This window comes from Neolamprologus multifasciatus, chromosome 7, assembly GCF_963576455.1.
Source record: "Neolamprologus multifasciatus chromosome 7, fNeoMul1.2, whole genome shotgun sequence".
NCBI classification, from domain to species: domain Eukaryota; kingdom Metazoa; phylum Chordata; class Actinopteri; order Cichliformes; family Cichlidae; genus Neolamprologus; species Neolamprologus multifasciatus.
Window position 1 is genome coordinate 2,908,864 of NC_140445.1, and position 16,118 is coordinate 2,924,981.

The window sequence follows — 16,118 nt, forward strand, 5'->3', positions numbered from 1 at the left end:
GCGAATCGAAGGAGATCTGTGTATCTTTGTGTTGGACCTGTGTATGGATACAGCTGCCAAACCAAATCCCAAACACACACTTTAAAAATATAAATAAATTTGTCCAGAATCGCTGCGTGACATAACTGCAGGTCATCTTTTATATACAGTTTATAGACAAATCCTGTTACTCAGAGTTTTACATTCAGTCATCAAAGTGACATCCATCGGTTTGAGTTTGAGCCAATAAATCATTGGCGTACACAAGCGACGCCAACCGTAGTTCCAAGCGCTCCGGGTGGTACAGCATTCCCAATTGGAATATGGGTCAAATTCCAGCCTATTCCAAAAATAGCTAAACACCGAGTCCAATATACATAAATAGGGGCATTGTGCTGGGAATTCTAGTGCTGACGTTACTGAAAACATTCACAACTCATCCAAGCTAAATGTGAGACCGTGTCGTCCTTTTCTTACGTATTTGACTCGTTTCTGTGTAAATTTTTCATCTTTTCTGGTCCTTCCTTCAAATTTAACAAGAAGCTGACCTCATGCAGCTCTCTGATTGGTGGTTTCAGACTCTCGTGTAAGATGACAAATTGCCGACGCTGTCACCCATCATTAACACTCAACAGCCAGTTCGCTTCCGGTTCTGCAGAACAGATGAGCTCAGATGGAAATGCTGTAGAAATCCTAAAAAACTAACTACTGATAACAAACCCAACTCACTAAAAGTATCGATTCGATCTGTCGCACCACTTCAGCAAACCCTGCTGGTGCTGTGTGGGATATCACGTGCCGGCTTCACATTTAGACATTTCTTCCACCAAGTGGTCTACAATTATTTCATGGTGTTATTTTGATCGTTTTAATGGTGGGATGACACGCAGCAACAATCCACAACAGAACCTGAGCCTGGGCAGTTACATGGGCAGCATCTTAGACCAGCGGTCTCCAACCTTTTTTGCGCCACGGACCGGTTTATGCCCGACAATATTTTCATGGACCGGCCTTTAAGGTGTTGCGGATAAATACAACAAAATAAAACTAGTACCGGTACCGAAAAAAAGAAGATTTATTCATAACACACGTGAAAAGACCCAGGAAAACCGAGTAAACGATAAAAACGATAACAAAATAACGCTGAAAACCGATAAAAACCCTGAAAACTATACATTTCACACCTGAGCCTCAACTCTCGCGGCCCGGTACCAAACGACGAGGCCCGGGGGTTGGGGACCGCTGCCTTAGACCCTTATTTGTTTCTGTATTTACTTTATTCCTTTGTTTGCACAACATTTACTATTTGTCCTGCTTCTATTTATGCAATTTCTGCACTTTTAACATTTTCTTTTTGGGCATTTCTGTCATGTTAATTTTATGTTTAATTAATTGTTCAACACTTACGTCAACATTTATTTATTTTAATGTCTGTTTTTATTTTATTTGATAACATTTAGATATTTTATATATCTAAAGGTATTTTTCAGGGTCACAGTTAGGTTGTGGTTAGGGTAAGGGGCTAGGGAAAGCATTATGTCAATTAGATGATATGAATACCCGAGGGGTGTGTGTGTATATAGGTGAGGGGGTTACCTTGCGGATCATGGTCATACTGGTCTGCATTTTCCAGGTATTGAAGTAGGGGTCGAACACCTCGACAGTGATCAGCCCCAGCTCTTCACTCTCTCCACCAAGAACATAGATCAGACCATCCAGCTCCACCACACCGAAGTTCTGACGAGCCTGAGAACGTCAGCGGACGTTAATATAATCAACCGCCGCCAACAACACCCCCCAAGCTCAGCTGTACGCTCAGCCACAAACAAACACCCTCCTGGGGTCTCTGGGTGTTCCCACGTCTGAGTTCCGAGTTCAGCTGTTTCATAAGTGCAAAGCACAACTGGGCACAGCTGGGCGATGTGTGGCCCGGTTTGTTTGCAAAGGGGGACTTGAGTTTAAATCAGATGCGCTATTAGAGCATACCAAAGCCACGAAGAGTACCGCTGGTGCCGTCAGGTTTTCAAACAGCTGTTTGTCTGTGTCAACACAAACGCAGCGGTGGGGTCAGACCCTGTGACTGGCTTGAAGTGTATTATTTATTGTATTGTTTTCAGACTGTGCAGTGCTCCTGTGCCAAATTCATCTCGGTGCAGCAGCTTTAATAAGCTGATGATCTTCCCCTAACTTCACCTTCCAGCATGTTTCCGCCAGCTACTTCATATCAGGAACTTAATAATGACAGCAAACTTTTATTAGTGAATGACATCACTTTTCTGGAGAACGATCGTGCGCTCTGTGTATCGTCTGCCTTTAACCCTTCAGCTGTCAGGGAACTTTTGCAGCACTGCTGACACCTGATGGCCATGAAGTCAAATATAAAACAATATGGCAGCAACATGTCTGCTCTACGTCTGGTATATACTGAATATTTATGTAGCCAAGCAGCATGAATGATGGTTTTCATACATGTTTAGTGTCTATCTGGCAGAAAAGCACTGAGCAGATGGAGAGAGTGGATCATATGGCATTTGCAAAACACTCCATTCTGTTGTTTTTAATACAGCATCCCTACTTTGCACTTTTTCTGCACACTCACACAGGAGTTTATTTCTGCCGTTTATCTGTTTATGGGTTTCCATGAGTAACTGTTTCAGAAACGTGATCGTACCTGTAGCATTGGGGGAATCGGGCTCCAGGTGTTGGAGTCGGGGTCATATTTCTCTCCACTGGCCAGGACTGTGTTGTGTTCATCTGTTCCACCCACCACGAACAGAAACCCCCCTGACCAACAGAGACAGCCTTGCTAATGACACACCTGCTAATGTCTTTTACTGAACACAAAGCGTTTTGTTACAGACATGTTTATTAGGGGTGCAACGATACTCGTATCGATATTGAACCGTTCGATACAGTGCTTTCGGTTCGGTACGCATATGTATGAACAATACAACATTTTTAATTTATTTTATCAACTTTCCTTCTGACGATGCTGTCTGTGTTGAGCGCTCAGTGGATCTGCGCTCGACAGTGCAGCCTAGGCGGAGTAGTCGAACGCAGATTCACTGAGTGCAGCGCAAGCTAGCAAGACAGAAGCTAAGCTCTCGTTGCAACATGGCAAATTGAACCTCCCCCACCCTCATTCAGAGCTGGCTTTGGGAATATTTTGATCTTCATGTGACGTATGACCCTGAAGGTAAGCGCGTCATGGACAAAAGTAAAACAGTATGTTGGATGTGCCACGAAATGCTCAATTACATGGGTGGGAACTAGTGTGTTAGCGCAGTTAGCTCATTAGCGCAGTTAGCTCGTTAACGTGTTGACGCCGTCCAGCCCCACGCACGGGGCGATCCGCGGAGATTTGCCGTGTTGTGGTGTTAACGTCATTTCAGATTAACGCTGACAGCACTAGTGGGAACACAACGACTGCACATTTACTCCGACATCATCCTAGTGCAAAGACAAGTGGAAGCAGACAAAAACAACAAGCACGCATGCTACAAACTTTACTCGAGTCATTTAGACAGCCGTTAGCACATGATTCTCCTTATGGGGACCTGATATGTTTAATATGCTGCTGAGAATATAGCCCAGAAGAAGCGTATAGTATAGCTTTTATTTTGGAAAGAGACATTTCTCTGTAATAAACTCTCTTTTCCAAAGATGAGTGATTCCTCCATCAGATAGATTTTTTTTTTATTACTTTGTTGTTTCAGCAACATTACATTTAAAAACTGTACTTTTGAGTTAAAATATATATTTATAATTTTAATAAATGACAAATTAAAAAGAACATTTTTTTTTATCGAAAAAATATCGAACTGTGACACCAAAGTATCGAACCGAACCGTGAATTTTGTGTATCGTTGCACCCCTAATGTTTATGGATCACAGGTGCGGTGGACTGCACTGACCGGCAGCAACCAATCCATGGCCGAGGCGGGCGACGCTCATTGGCTCCAACTCTATCCAAGCCTGCCTGTTGGCGTCATACAGAGGACACATGCAGCGCGTCGCAGCTGTCGGCTTCCTGGTTCTGCAGAGAATGAAAGCATCAGATCACACAAAAAGTTTTCCCGTCACTCTGTTCAGACAGGATGTGAGTCGGCCTTCCTGGTACTTTTACTGAAGACCAAGTGCACACAGGAGACCGAGAACAGGCCGAGTTAACATCCTTTAAACGTATTTTTAAATGGTAAATGAACTGATACTTGTAGAGTGCTTTTCTACTCTACTGGAGTACTCAAAGCACTCTATACAACATGCCACATTCACCCAATCACACCCATTCTCACAAGCTTAGTGCTTTCTAAGTACATTCACACACATTCATACCCCGATGGAAGCATCGGAGAGCAACTTGGCAACTTGGGGTTAGTATCTTGCAGACTGGAGGAGCCAGGGATCGAACCACCAACCTTCCGATCAGTAGATGACCTGCTCTACCTCCTGAGCTCCAGTCAAAGTATGACTTCTCTGCAAACAATTGATTGTGTTGCATAAGTTCAATTCAATTCAATTTTATTTATATAGCGCCAAATCACAACAAAAGTCGCCTCAAGGCGCTTCATAGATACAGAGAAAAACCCAACAATCATATGACCCCCTATGAGCAGCACTTTGGCGACAGTGGGAAGGAAAAACTCCCTTTTAACAGGAAGAAACCTCCAGCAGAACCAGGCTCAGGGAGGGGCGGGGCCATCTGCTGTGATTGGTTGGGGTGAGAGAAGGAAGACAGGATAAAGACATGCTGTGGAAGAGAGACAGAGGTTAATAACAGATATGATTCAATACAGAGAGGTCTGTTAATACATAGTGAGCGAGAAAGGTGACTGGAAAGGAAAAACTCAATGCATCATGGGAATCCCCGGCAGCCTACATCTATTGCAGCATAACTAAGGGAGGATTCAGGGTCACCTGGTCCAGCCCTAACTATATGCTTTAGCAAAAAGGAAAGTTTGAAGCCTAATCTTAAAAGTAGGCCAACAAAGTGAAAACTACAAAACAATATAGCTTTTAAATGGGTGTTTAGGACAAAGAGTTTAGAAATCAACTAACGAGAACACACTAGATCTTCTTGTTTTGAAGCCAGAAAGATCTGTTGCAGAGTAACTGTAGCTCCAGTACGAGAAAAAAAGAATTGCCTGAAAATCATTTCTTTCTCCCTGTACAAGTTACTGTAATCTGTATTTACTTTCATTAAATCTCTGACAGTTTTCAGGGAACCAGACAAAAAGTAAGTATTTATATCTACTTATATAAATACAAGCAGATATAAATCTCCCTAAACCTCACGCTGGATTTGGGAACGTTTTACATCAGATCCCCTCCCTGACACAACCCCAAAGGGCCATGTGTCAGATGCAGATGGAATCGAACCATCAACCATTTGAATGTGCTAACCAGTACACTATAGAGCCACACACAAAATATTAAGGAGTTAACCCTGCAAAGCATGAACCATGAAATAACCGCCAGAAAAGTCTTTTTGAAGCTGGAGTGTTTATTTCACCTTCAACGCCACCGCACTCATCACACCCCGGACACAACCTGTTCCACCTCCTTCCCTCTAGTCGGCGCTGCAGAGCGCTGTATGCAAAATCAAGCAGACATCTGTACAGTTTTTATTCCCACATTCACTCTGATCAACGCTGTACTCACACAGCCATTATATCGATCACTGCAGTAGCACTGATCTCGTACAGATCAGCGGTTTTTAGGAAAAGGGATAAAATTGTCTTATCAGATTTATTAGCTTCCTTAAGTATCTGAGCTTTTATGTAATTAAATAAAAAAACTGCATCAACCCACTGCACCTCCACCATGACGTGAACTAACCTCAGCTGAGACGGTTTGGTTACAGGACAGTGAAGCACGCTGTGAGATTTCTGAGGCAATAAAAGTTCAAAGGTGATAACTGAATCTCAAAGTCTACGTTATCTGCTTTGTTTCCACGCTGCGTCAGTCATGATAACATCTGAAGGACACAGCATACAAACGAGCTTCTGCTGCAGCGCTCAGCTCAGTTTTACTGCTTCAATCTTTTTTTCCCTCCGTCAGCTGGTTTTTCCTCCTTCCAACAAGTGCTGATATACCACCCCCACCACCCCCACCTTTCCTTTCTTCGCTCAGTAGACACAGGTTGTAGCTGTGAAATGTTCATCCAGGCTATCTTTGTTGAACATCTCTCACTGTGACGCATGGAACCAACATTTCATAGTCACAGGCAAAAATACTGCCATGGTTATTTCACATGAGTCATTCTTCCAGAACGGCACAAAAGTACACAATTTACACGCGAGTTAAGGCCGGTTAGTTAAGGTTACTTCAGTTGTGATGTCATCAGCCGACACTGAAGAATACAGCACAATAAATAAAGCTTAAATAAAATAAAATAAATGTATGAAATAATGAAATAAACTTCTGTTTCTTTGCATGAAGCCCAAACAGAACAAAACAAAGTTGGCGAGTGTGACTTACTTGCGATCCTCACCTCCGGCGATGACGATACACTCAGAATACCCTCTGGGTTTGAAGGCAGCGAGCATAGCCTCCCCCTGCAGCTGACCCTGCGTCAGCACCGGCTGACAGTACTCTCTGATCACCTCCCTCATCAGAGGCTCCCCCATGGCCTGATGGGATACAACGGTAGCACACAGCGAGGTTAGCTCAAAACTTATATTACATGTGTATGTTTGCAGTAGACTGAGTAAGCCACAGTAGGGCTGGACGATATGGCCTAAAATGCATATTGCGGTGTAATTTGAAGCATGTCCGGTAACGATATATATCGCAATATATTCTTTTCTTCTGTATAACGTATTTTCCCCACTGTAAGCACACTTAAAATCCTTTAATGTTCTCATAAATCGAGAGTGTGCCTTATGTATGAATTCTGGTTGTGCTTACTGACCTCGAACCGATTTTGGCTGCAGAAATCTGTTAAAAATGTTTTAGTACAACTTTGGTAAGCCGCACTGCTTGATGGATTGTCAGAGCATTACGGCTGCCGTAGTGAGGAGCTTCGCGGAGTAATCTGGGTCCAAAACTCCGTCTGCTTCAGGTCCCAAAGTTGTTAAGTCTGACATCACTAGCCGTGTCTGGGCCTAAACTCCGCTGCAGGTCCATATATCAAACGATCACTATGGCATTACTGAGAGTTAAAAACGGTCTAAAGTCTTTCATCTTTAATTAAATCATCAGCGTTGCTGCTTTAGCAGGTGTAACAATTAAGTTTAACATCCATGCATCCATGAAAACAGATTTATTTACAAGTTAACAGGAAGTTAGCTCGCTAGTTTCCACCTAAACATGACATACCATGTTCTGAGAGAGAGATTTTGGAAGGAAGCGCAGTTTTTGGCGCCCCATATTTCAAAAGTGCTTCATCTCTTTGCTATGACTGTCGCCCGGCATAATTTGCAGATGATAATGGTTGTAGCCTGTCCCAACGGCTGTCGCCTACTGGAATAACTTATACCAGGACCTGGAATGGGAGAAGATTTGGACCTTGCCGTCGAAATTTCTATTAAATAACAAAGTAAAGGAAATATCTTTTAAAGTTATTCATCGTTTTTACCCAACCAGATCTTTTCTTGTAAGTTATAAAGAGGACATTGATATTAACTGTACATTTTGTAATTGTGTGAAGGAAGATATTTCTCATTTATTTTGGTCATGCTTATACACGAAACTTTTCTGGCAAGAATTTTGTGTTTTTGTTGTTTCCTTTATCTTTTCTGGGTTCTCTCTTTGTTATGAGAAAATTTTGTTTGTTTTCTTTAAGTACCCCATGCACAGGGCAAACGAATTTTATTTGATTAATTTATTGATATTATTGGCTAAATTTCATATACATAAGTCGAAATTTTCTAACGCAAAACCATCTTTTCGGTGCTTTTTAAATGAAACCAAACAATATGTTAAAACCATACAACATTCTCAAAATCAAAAAGCTGTCAAAACCATAAACTTATGTTCCCTGTTCAATATCATGTGATTCTTTAATAGACTGTGTCTATTTTGTTTTTTTATACGAACCCCCTGACATTGTGTTTGCTATTTTGTATTTGTATATCTGTATTTTGTGCTTTGTCAATAAAGCGTATTTAAAAAAAAAAAAAAAAAAAAAAAGTTGTAGCCGCTGTGATGCTTGTCGCTACCCGATCCGTACCGGAAACCCGATCGGTACCCCGCATGCGCGAAAGGTGTCTACTTCCGGTCGAAGCGTTTTACGATAGTTACAGGTCAGAGTATCTGTTAAGATGTTAAGAATAATGAGTATCTCTTAAAATGTTTCCGATAATGAAACATAATGTAGACAAAAACAAAAAAAAATAAAAAGATAGTGACGGATCGGGACTCCCCGATCCTTACTGCGCATGTGCAAAGTCGGACCGTACAAATCGGGTCTACCGCGCATGTGCAGATGTTTTCTTCTTCTTCTGTTCGTTTAATGGCAGTTTACTCCCCAGTGTACGAGGATACTGCCACCTGCTGACCGAGCGAATGAACCCTATTGTAAACTGAATTAGCGTCATTACAAACGTGTGTTAAATTTGATTTAGTGATAGTCGAGTGTGTTTATGCTTGTCTGTGTGGAGAGGATTGACTGGAATAGTGATGATGATGTCCGCTATCACTGTCAATTGTCAGTAAACACTTAATCTGGCTGCTGAATCTTCACGTGACATATTACAAAGTCTGTATTATTAACTCTGTAATTAGGCGCCATTCTTCTTATTTTACGGCGCTGTTGTTCAATCGGGGGACGCTCTCTGTTGAGGAGAAAAGCAAAAATTTGTTGCGGATACGGATTATCCATTGTTTAAATGTCCCGGTAGTCGAAAAGGAGGCAGAGCTGTTGAGAAATGCTAGGAGCTAACTGGGCGCTAACCATATCATTCAAATATATTGAATGTCGCAATGCTGGCAAAGAGAGGAAGTGACGTAAGATTTGCGCATGCGGGGTACCGATCGGGTTTCCGGTACGGATCGGGTAGCGACAATGCTTTCGACCAAAACAGGCGCAGCTTGATGACATCATCAACATGCGCTATTGCGGTAGAGCGGTATAGTCAAAATCTCTATCGTTGGCCAAATTTATATCGTTTCTATCGTATATTGTTTATATCGCCCACCCCTAAGCCACAGCTTTCCCACATAAAGGTGGTAATCAGCAGTTCCTCCCACGCTGGGACGTCACTAAAAGCTTTTCAGGAGAGTTTTCATGGTGAATGACTGCGTGTGAGGATCACTGGCTCACAGCTAAACTGTCCATGTCTGCAGGTGAAGGAGATGTACCAGGTGAGGCTGAAGGAGACAAAGTGTGTGTGTTTTAGCCACTACACACACACAGCACTCAGTTATTAATGCTCAGTGTTGTTAGATGTTGAAAACAGGAGCCACTTTGTTCTGAAATTCTCTGCTGCCATTTGATGTTTTCTCAGATTTAAAACCATGGTTCATTTGTCAGTTAGCTTTGCTGACACGGGGAGAAAGAGACTCATTGTATTCACACTTAATGTTGAAGAAAAGCAGCCTCAGCCTGCATTTCAGCTGCTACAGCCTTTAACCTGAGCTGTGACGCTGTCATTATAGCCAAAGGATAACCTGGGATCAGAATCATAGCTCATAAAATCGAATATACTTCCTGCTTCTTGTTAAAGTTTTCATGACATACATTTACATTGACACAACAGTTTTCAGTGTAACATTCACATCCAAACGCGGTCTCTCTGTGCCTGCCAGTAGCAGCTGGTAAGAAGTATTTAGACTGTTTACCTGCTCTCTCAGGTAGCTCAGATCCAAACCCTGCAGCCACACGGCAGACATCACTTCCTTCATGCGTACCTGCAAATTCAGATGGAATAACAGTTTGTTTTTTCAGTTTGAGCCAGCCCTTCACAGAGTTTTATATGCATAAAAAAGAAAAGTGTTTATAGTTAGGAAGTTTAGAATTTAATAGGAAAAAAATCACTCAGCAGTATTTTGTTGATACGAAACTAAAGCTGGACAATGAGACTTGCCTCTGAATGCTGCAGGTATCTCTGCAAAAAAAGAGAAGACTTCCCAGTGCTACCCACCCTGCGATCATCCGGGTCGTGTGCGAACCACCGCACCACGGCCTCCAGCACATGCTTCTCGTTGCCCACGTTCAGCTTCTCCATGGACAGCACCTCGCAGAGCCGGTCCGGTGGCAGCTCCCTGAACTCCTCAGTCAGCGCCACGTCACGGAAGTGCGTCTGCAGGAACTCTGTGGCGACGTAGTGCACGTGGTAGAGGCAATAGTGCAGAGAGAAGAGGCGGATACCGATGCAGTTCTCTGCGGTGATGCAGCTCTCCAAGAACTGGCAGCACAGAGACTTGAGGTCGGTCATGAGGAGAAGGTCGGATGCCTGCACCATGTCCTGGATGGTCTCTTCTCTCAGGGTGATCTGTGTGTGAGGTTCATATGAACAGTCAGTGAAAGCCACACGCTATTAGGATATCAGCAGGGCACTCTGCTTTTTAAAGCATCCCCACTCACTTCACCGCTGAAGATGTAGTCCAGGATTTGTTTCATGATGGCCATAGAAACCCCCTGCAGCTCGATTCTGTAAGTAGACCCATCTTCCTTTGGAGGGTTGTAGTTCAGCTTGGTCCTAACAGGAAGTAAAGCAAGAATCATTTGAGCACTGCCACTAAATAAAATTGGACACGCCCTTGTTGTCCCTGGCTGGTGTTTACAAACAGTTCGATCTGTGCTGTGACTGACCTGATGTAGGGGCTGGCAGCAGCCAGGATGTTTTTCTGGACAGGAAGCTCCTCTCCGTCCACCACCAGCAGCGCATCGTGGAAACTTTGCTCCTGCCAAAAGGTGCGAAGGACTCTCAGGAGTCTCTGGGAATGTTGTGGATCCGAAACCTTCGAACCGGGCTCATTGGAGGCAGTGTCGGGCATGTCTAGGCTTGCGACAGCCCGAGGACGCACAGCACACTCCTGCCAACATAGTGCCAAACTGAGCTTCTTCAAACAGTACCAACTAATGTTGTCGAACATACGATGACAGTAATGCACAGTTTACGGCAAGTAAAAGAAAAGTGGTCCATTCTTAAAATCGAGTTTCAAAAGTCTCAACATAAACTCTTCATTGCGAAACTTTCTTTTTAAATAAAGGACTTCTCTGGAGTGGCTAGTCCTCTGCCAGTACAGCGAGCGTAAACGGGCCGCGTTAGCAAAACCCAAACGTAGCTAACATATCATGCTTTCAGTGAATCAATTTAATGCCGAATATTACGGAAGCACCCGAGGACCTATGGGACCCAATGATTTACATTTATATATGTTAGCGATCTTGATTGTATCGAGTTTAAATTTGAACTGATATTCCTAAATGAGGTTTGGCCAGTAAATGCTAGCATAGCACCAAAACAACCGACATGTCGATAAAGATTTCCCGTGATAAAGGAAGGACAACGCCGCCATTAACGTTTTTTTTTTAAAGTAACATCGTTAAATGATTTTAGCAAATTGTTTTTGTAAATGAAAACTGTGGAGCTATGTTTACATGGGGTTCCGACATGGACTGTTTACAGTGCATGCAAAACCTGAGGTGTCATCCTTTCCTTTTACTGATTACAAATTTTAAGTATCTCACCTTAAGACTGGAAAATGCACTTTTCTCTTCTGGGCACAGGGCGTACCTACACTACATGAAACACTCATCCACCCTCTCTGATCACTCAGGACGAAAATTTTGGAAGTAGACGTCAAGGCATGTGTTGTGCTACATTCAATCTTGGGAAAATGTGGTAAATATGACATCCATCTCGAATGTATGTGACGATAATGGAGAACGTACAACGGAGAATATATCTATTTATATTTCAAGCCACTATGTTTCGAAAGCTTTCATAATAAAGAAGAAATCATCTTGGTGGCTTTAAACAGATAAAAAAAAAAGTTAACACAGCCGCTTGCAATGTATTTTGGTGACACCACCTGAACGCAGCATCAGGGCGGAACGCGTGCAGTTTAAAATGTGTGCAGCAACAGAACAGATGTGAATAAAACAACCGATATAAATATGTACATTTGGTTTCTAAAGACAAAAAAACATGTTACATTTCATTATGTATTTTATTTTAGTTTTCGCAATGCATTTTTATTTTTTCTGACTTTCGTAATGGACGCTGATTGGTCGGTTTAGAATTTACGACCACACCCATTCCCTTATTGTCACATGTTTCCACACAATAACTACGAGTTTGAATCACAAAAAACTTCAGTTTGTGTAAAACGGTCGGCTAATTTTAATGCTCGATGGCGACTGGAACTAGGAGGGTAATGCTGGAAATTCTTTGCAGCTATTGGATTCATGCCTGAAAGCATAATGGCGGATGTCGTAAAACGCGGCTCATGGTCGAAAAAAAACAACTATCCCCGATAGAATGATGTCAGTCAAAGTTTCTATACATATTAAAGGCATAAACTCGCTATTTTACCCGAGTATTTGGCTTCGACGGTTTAATATAATTTAATATAACTAATATGACTAATGATTAATATATATATAATTCATCTTCTTGTTATCGTTCGAAATAAAAATAAAACGATTAACTTTTGCGCTTTTATGTTGAAGGAGCTGCTGTTTTCTGTCGGTTACTTGACTGTCGCCGCGCGCAGAGCGGAAGTGCACAGAGGTTACAACGCTGATCATGTATTTAAGCTAAGCGAGTGTCCAGCTAACGTGGCTAAAATATAAATGGCGACACTGCGAGAGACGAGTGTGTGGACTTCACCGAGTCCCTGCTAAAGTTGTCACTACAGTGAGGATGTGGTGGGAGTGTTCTTCTGACTGAGTCTCGTAACTGTTCTGCGGTACGGTTTAAAACTCCGGACATGCCTCGGCTTCCGCGGAACAGACTGTCTCCATGGATAGAGCGGCTCATTTTAAGCTACGGCAGCCAGGAGGAGGAGCAGGAGGAGGTGGGCAGCAGGTTGAAGGCTCATGTCATCGGTGTGGGTCAGATGTCCCAGTCCCAGGCGGGGAACACCGAGGGCCCCACCGGGTTGCTCTTCCTGTCTGATGGGGTACTCCAGATTCCAGCCGTCCTCACAGCGTCAGCCTGGGAGCATCTGCAGGAGCAGGAGGACCGTGAGTGCTTCAGCAGCCTACTCAACAGCACGGTTTGCATCCAGGACTACCGGCTGCAGTTCCACATGGCGTCAGAACAGACTAAATGCAGGTTCTACTTATCAGTCGGAGAACTAGCTACAACCGCAGCAGGTCCAGTTAAAGACAACACTCCCTGCTGCACCACCCTGTCCTCTGTCAGGATGAAGATCTGTAAAACGTGGAGAGCTCTGCTGGGTCAGGAGGACTCTCAGAAGAGCCAGTGTGAATTTGACCTATCCGAGCTGCTGGGAGAGTGGCAGCACGACTGTCTGCAGCCTGTGCTGGAGGACGTCAGGGAGAAGCTGACAAGGGGACGCGCCGCGAGCCTGCAGCCCTCCACCTCCACCTCCACCTGTCACTCCACGCAGACCTGCTCTAGCACACGCTGGGATGTGGACAGGATCAGATATAAGGGAGAGAAGTGTTTCAGTGTCCCTGTGAAATATCTCCTTATCCCAGAACAAGACTCTCAGCAGGTCCAGACTCTAAAAAATGCTGGAAGCAGCACAGAGAGGATGGAGGAGGAGAATATACCGCAAGTCTGCAACCCTCCAGAGACCACGCAGCCCTCTGTTGATGATGCACACTGGCAGATAGTTCAGCCAGCAGCTGTACAAGGAGTTTGTGCATCCAGTGACAGCTCATCTCTTCCAATGGAGGACAGCCTGCTCCACGAGGATGTGATCACAGGTGGGACTGACAAGCCTTTGTCCAACCCGTGGAACATATTTTCTCCTCCTTGTATCTCCTCATCTTCCTCTGATGCGTCTCCAGACGCTACACCAAGCATCTCGCCGCACCCCGCCTCTGCTGCAGAATCCAAGCCTGATCCCGCCACCAGCACGCAGCTTCCTGTCCACCTGGTGGAGTCCAGCTACTTCCCACCCTACCAGAAACAGCTGACTGCCCTCCCCACCACTGCCACTTCCTCTTGTTCAGCTTCAGGCTCCGTGATTGCTCCAGAAATGGAAAAACATCGCACCGGGACAGCACAGCAGAGCCTCCCAGCTGTGGACCAAGAAAGGGAGGAGACAACTTTGACAAGACACGGAAAAGTTAAGAGAAAGCAAAGCGAGTCCACACCAGAAGCCCTCGACACCTCCACCTTGGCGGAGGACAAGGAGGCGGAGCTGAGCAGCAGTCCTCCATCGTGGCTCTTTGACGCTCTGGTAGGAGGCTCCAGTGCCGAAGACGGCAGCAGTCCTAAACGGGCTTCAGGGAGCGTCCAGAGAAAAATTCCAAAGGTTCATCGCGACGGCAGGCCGTTCTCTTACTCGTACCGCGTGTGTGGACAGAATCTGCAGGACTTCAGTCGCTTCAGGATGACTGAATCTCTGCTGCACTGGGCTGTGAAGTATCTCGTGACTCCAAAGCAGACAGACAATCCTACAAACGTAGCGTGAGCTAGTTTACCTCTCGTCTGTCTTCAGTTCTGTTCTGGTATTGCTTCAGTTTGTCGCTTATGATGGTGTCCTCAGGCCGCTCTGATGGCCATTTCTGTTTGGGATGGTTTGGTTTATCAAACGAAGGTCCACATCAGCTGATGAGGGAATTTACAGCTGTTATTTATTTAGCTTTTATGAAGATTTCCTCTTTTTCCGAGAACAATTAAAAACAAAGTGCTGGCGTTTCAGTCAGAGCTTCCTAATTTAATGAGAAACTGATCTGATTTTGGTTTATTGAGCATATAAGACATCGCCTTGGCTTGTAGGAAGTTAAAACTTAATTAGATAAATTTTTTTCCTGATATTTTGTTTAAAAATTTGCAAACAGAAGAGGTTTGCATTTCACAAAAGCACCGAAAATAATGTTTTGCACACACAGTCGATGTTTGTTTAACAAATTTTGCTGAGCTTTACACAAATAACAATGTTAAATCATCACTAAATACAATTACTGACCAAAATAAAGCCAAACGGCAGTTTTCTTTACACCTGAGCAGGAACGCTGTGCTTACACCGATGCACAAACTCATCACACACTGAAACCATGCTTGTGTTTCATGCTGTGTGACGCTGTCACGGGTTAAAGATGAATATTTTCACAGCTTCTAGATGCTAAAATGTCCAAATAAAACACGTTTGGAGTCTCTTTTCAATCATTTGCTGTTAAATGTTCTGTAAGTGCAGAGGTTGTGGCTTTGCTCTCTTTTGGGATTTCAGACCTTTCCTGTCTGTGATTAATGGAAATGTCACTCGCTGACATTAGTTTGATGTCAGAAGTCTTCAGCAGCTGTTTGATTATCCATGAAAGCAAAAATGTAAAATGTTTGATTGTTCCACATTTTGATAAATGAATATTTGTGACAGTTGAGTAAAAATCTGCGTTTTAAACTCCCCCCCCCCAGTTTTCTGTTTTGGCAGATGAATAAAAAGGGATGTTTGTAGTTTTCTCCATAGAACCGGCTCATGTTTCAGAGCATCGTTGGAGCTGTGCTTTTGTGTTTTTTCATTGTTCAGTGTGGAAATGATTAGAGCAGTATTAACAGTAGAAGCTCAGCAGCTTTATTGTCTCACCTGTAGTAGAATCCTTGGACCAAACCTCAGTCAAAGTCATATTTGTAGAAAACAAAACACTAGTAAAGCTGCATTAGTAGATATTTTTCTTTCTTTTAAACTTGGCAGCTTTTCAGTATCGATATCCAGGCTCTTATGCAGCCATATTTCATGTTCTTCATCAGTATGAAGGCTCATAAGCCTGAAAATCAGACTCGGTGTTTATTTCTGATCAAATATTCTGATTTCCTGGTTAAAGGTAAAAGAGTTGTTCCTTATTCGTCCAGGAGGTGTCGCTGAAGACCGTGCTTGTTAAAGTCGAGCTGATGCAGCGGTTCAGTAATGCACACTTCAAAGCAAAAAATGTGAAGTGAACTAATCAAAACCTCACAAAGTGATGCTGGTAGGCAGAGGAGGGAGTTCACATTTCTCAGTCGAGACTAAACCTGAGTTTTTGCAGAGCTACGTGAGTATTTACTGTCACT

At 43.5% G+C, this 16,118-nt stretch overlaps 2 protein-coding genes across 2 annotated transcripts in view; one reads left to right on the forward strand and one right to left on the reverse strand.

Annotated features, from left to right (window-relative positions):
- The window catches only part of gan (gigaxonin), a 25,317-nt gene extending 13,434 nt beyond the window's left edge, over window positions 1–11,883 (reverse strand). The window contains exons 1-9 of the mRNA XM_085168628.1: window positions 11,618–11,883; window positions 10,736–10,959; window positions 10,508–10,622; window positions 10,065–10,415; window positions 9,763–9,831; window positions 6,460–6,611; window positions 3,894–4,015; window positions 2,651–2,763; window positions 1,576–1,725 (exon numbers count right to left, since the gene is read on the reverse strand). Of these exons, the coding sequence (XP_085024754.1) occupies window positions 1,576–1,725; window positions 2,651–2,763; window positions 3,894–4,015; window positions 6,460–6,611; window positions 9,763–9,831; window positions 10,065–10,415; window positions 10,508–10,622; window positions 10,736–10,920 (1,257 nt within the window). The 5' untranslated portion in view covers window positions 10,921–10,959; window positions 11,618–11,883. The remainder of the gene's footprint in view (window positions 1–1,575; window positions 1,726–2,650; window positions 2,764–3,893; window positions 4,016–6,459; window positions 6,612–9,762; window positions 9,832–10,064; window positions 10,416–10,507; window positions 10,623–10,735; window positions 10,960–11,617) is intronic.
- A 723-nt stretch (window positions 11,884–12,606) lies between these two features.
- On the forward strand, window positions 12,607–15,458 carry acd (ACD shelterin complex subunit and telomerase recruitment factor). Its single transcript, XM_085168630.1, has one exon. The coding sequence runs from the start codon at window positions 12,862–12,864 to the stop codon at window positions 14,539–14,541; it is 1,680 nt and encodes a 559-aa protein (XP_085024756.1). The 5' UTR covers window positions 12,607–12,861; the 3' UTR covers window positions 14,542–15,458.
- Window positions 15,459–16,118: the final 660 nt, after the last annotated feature.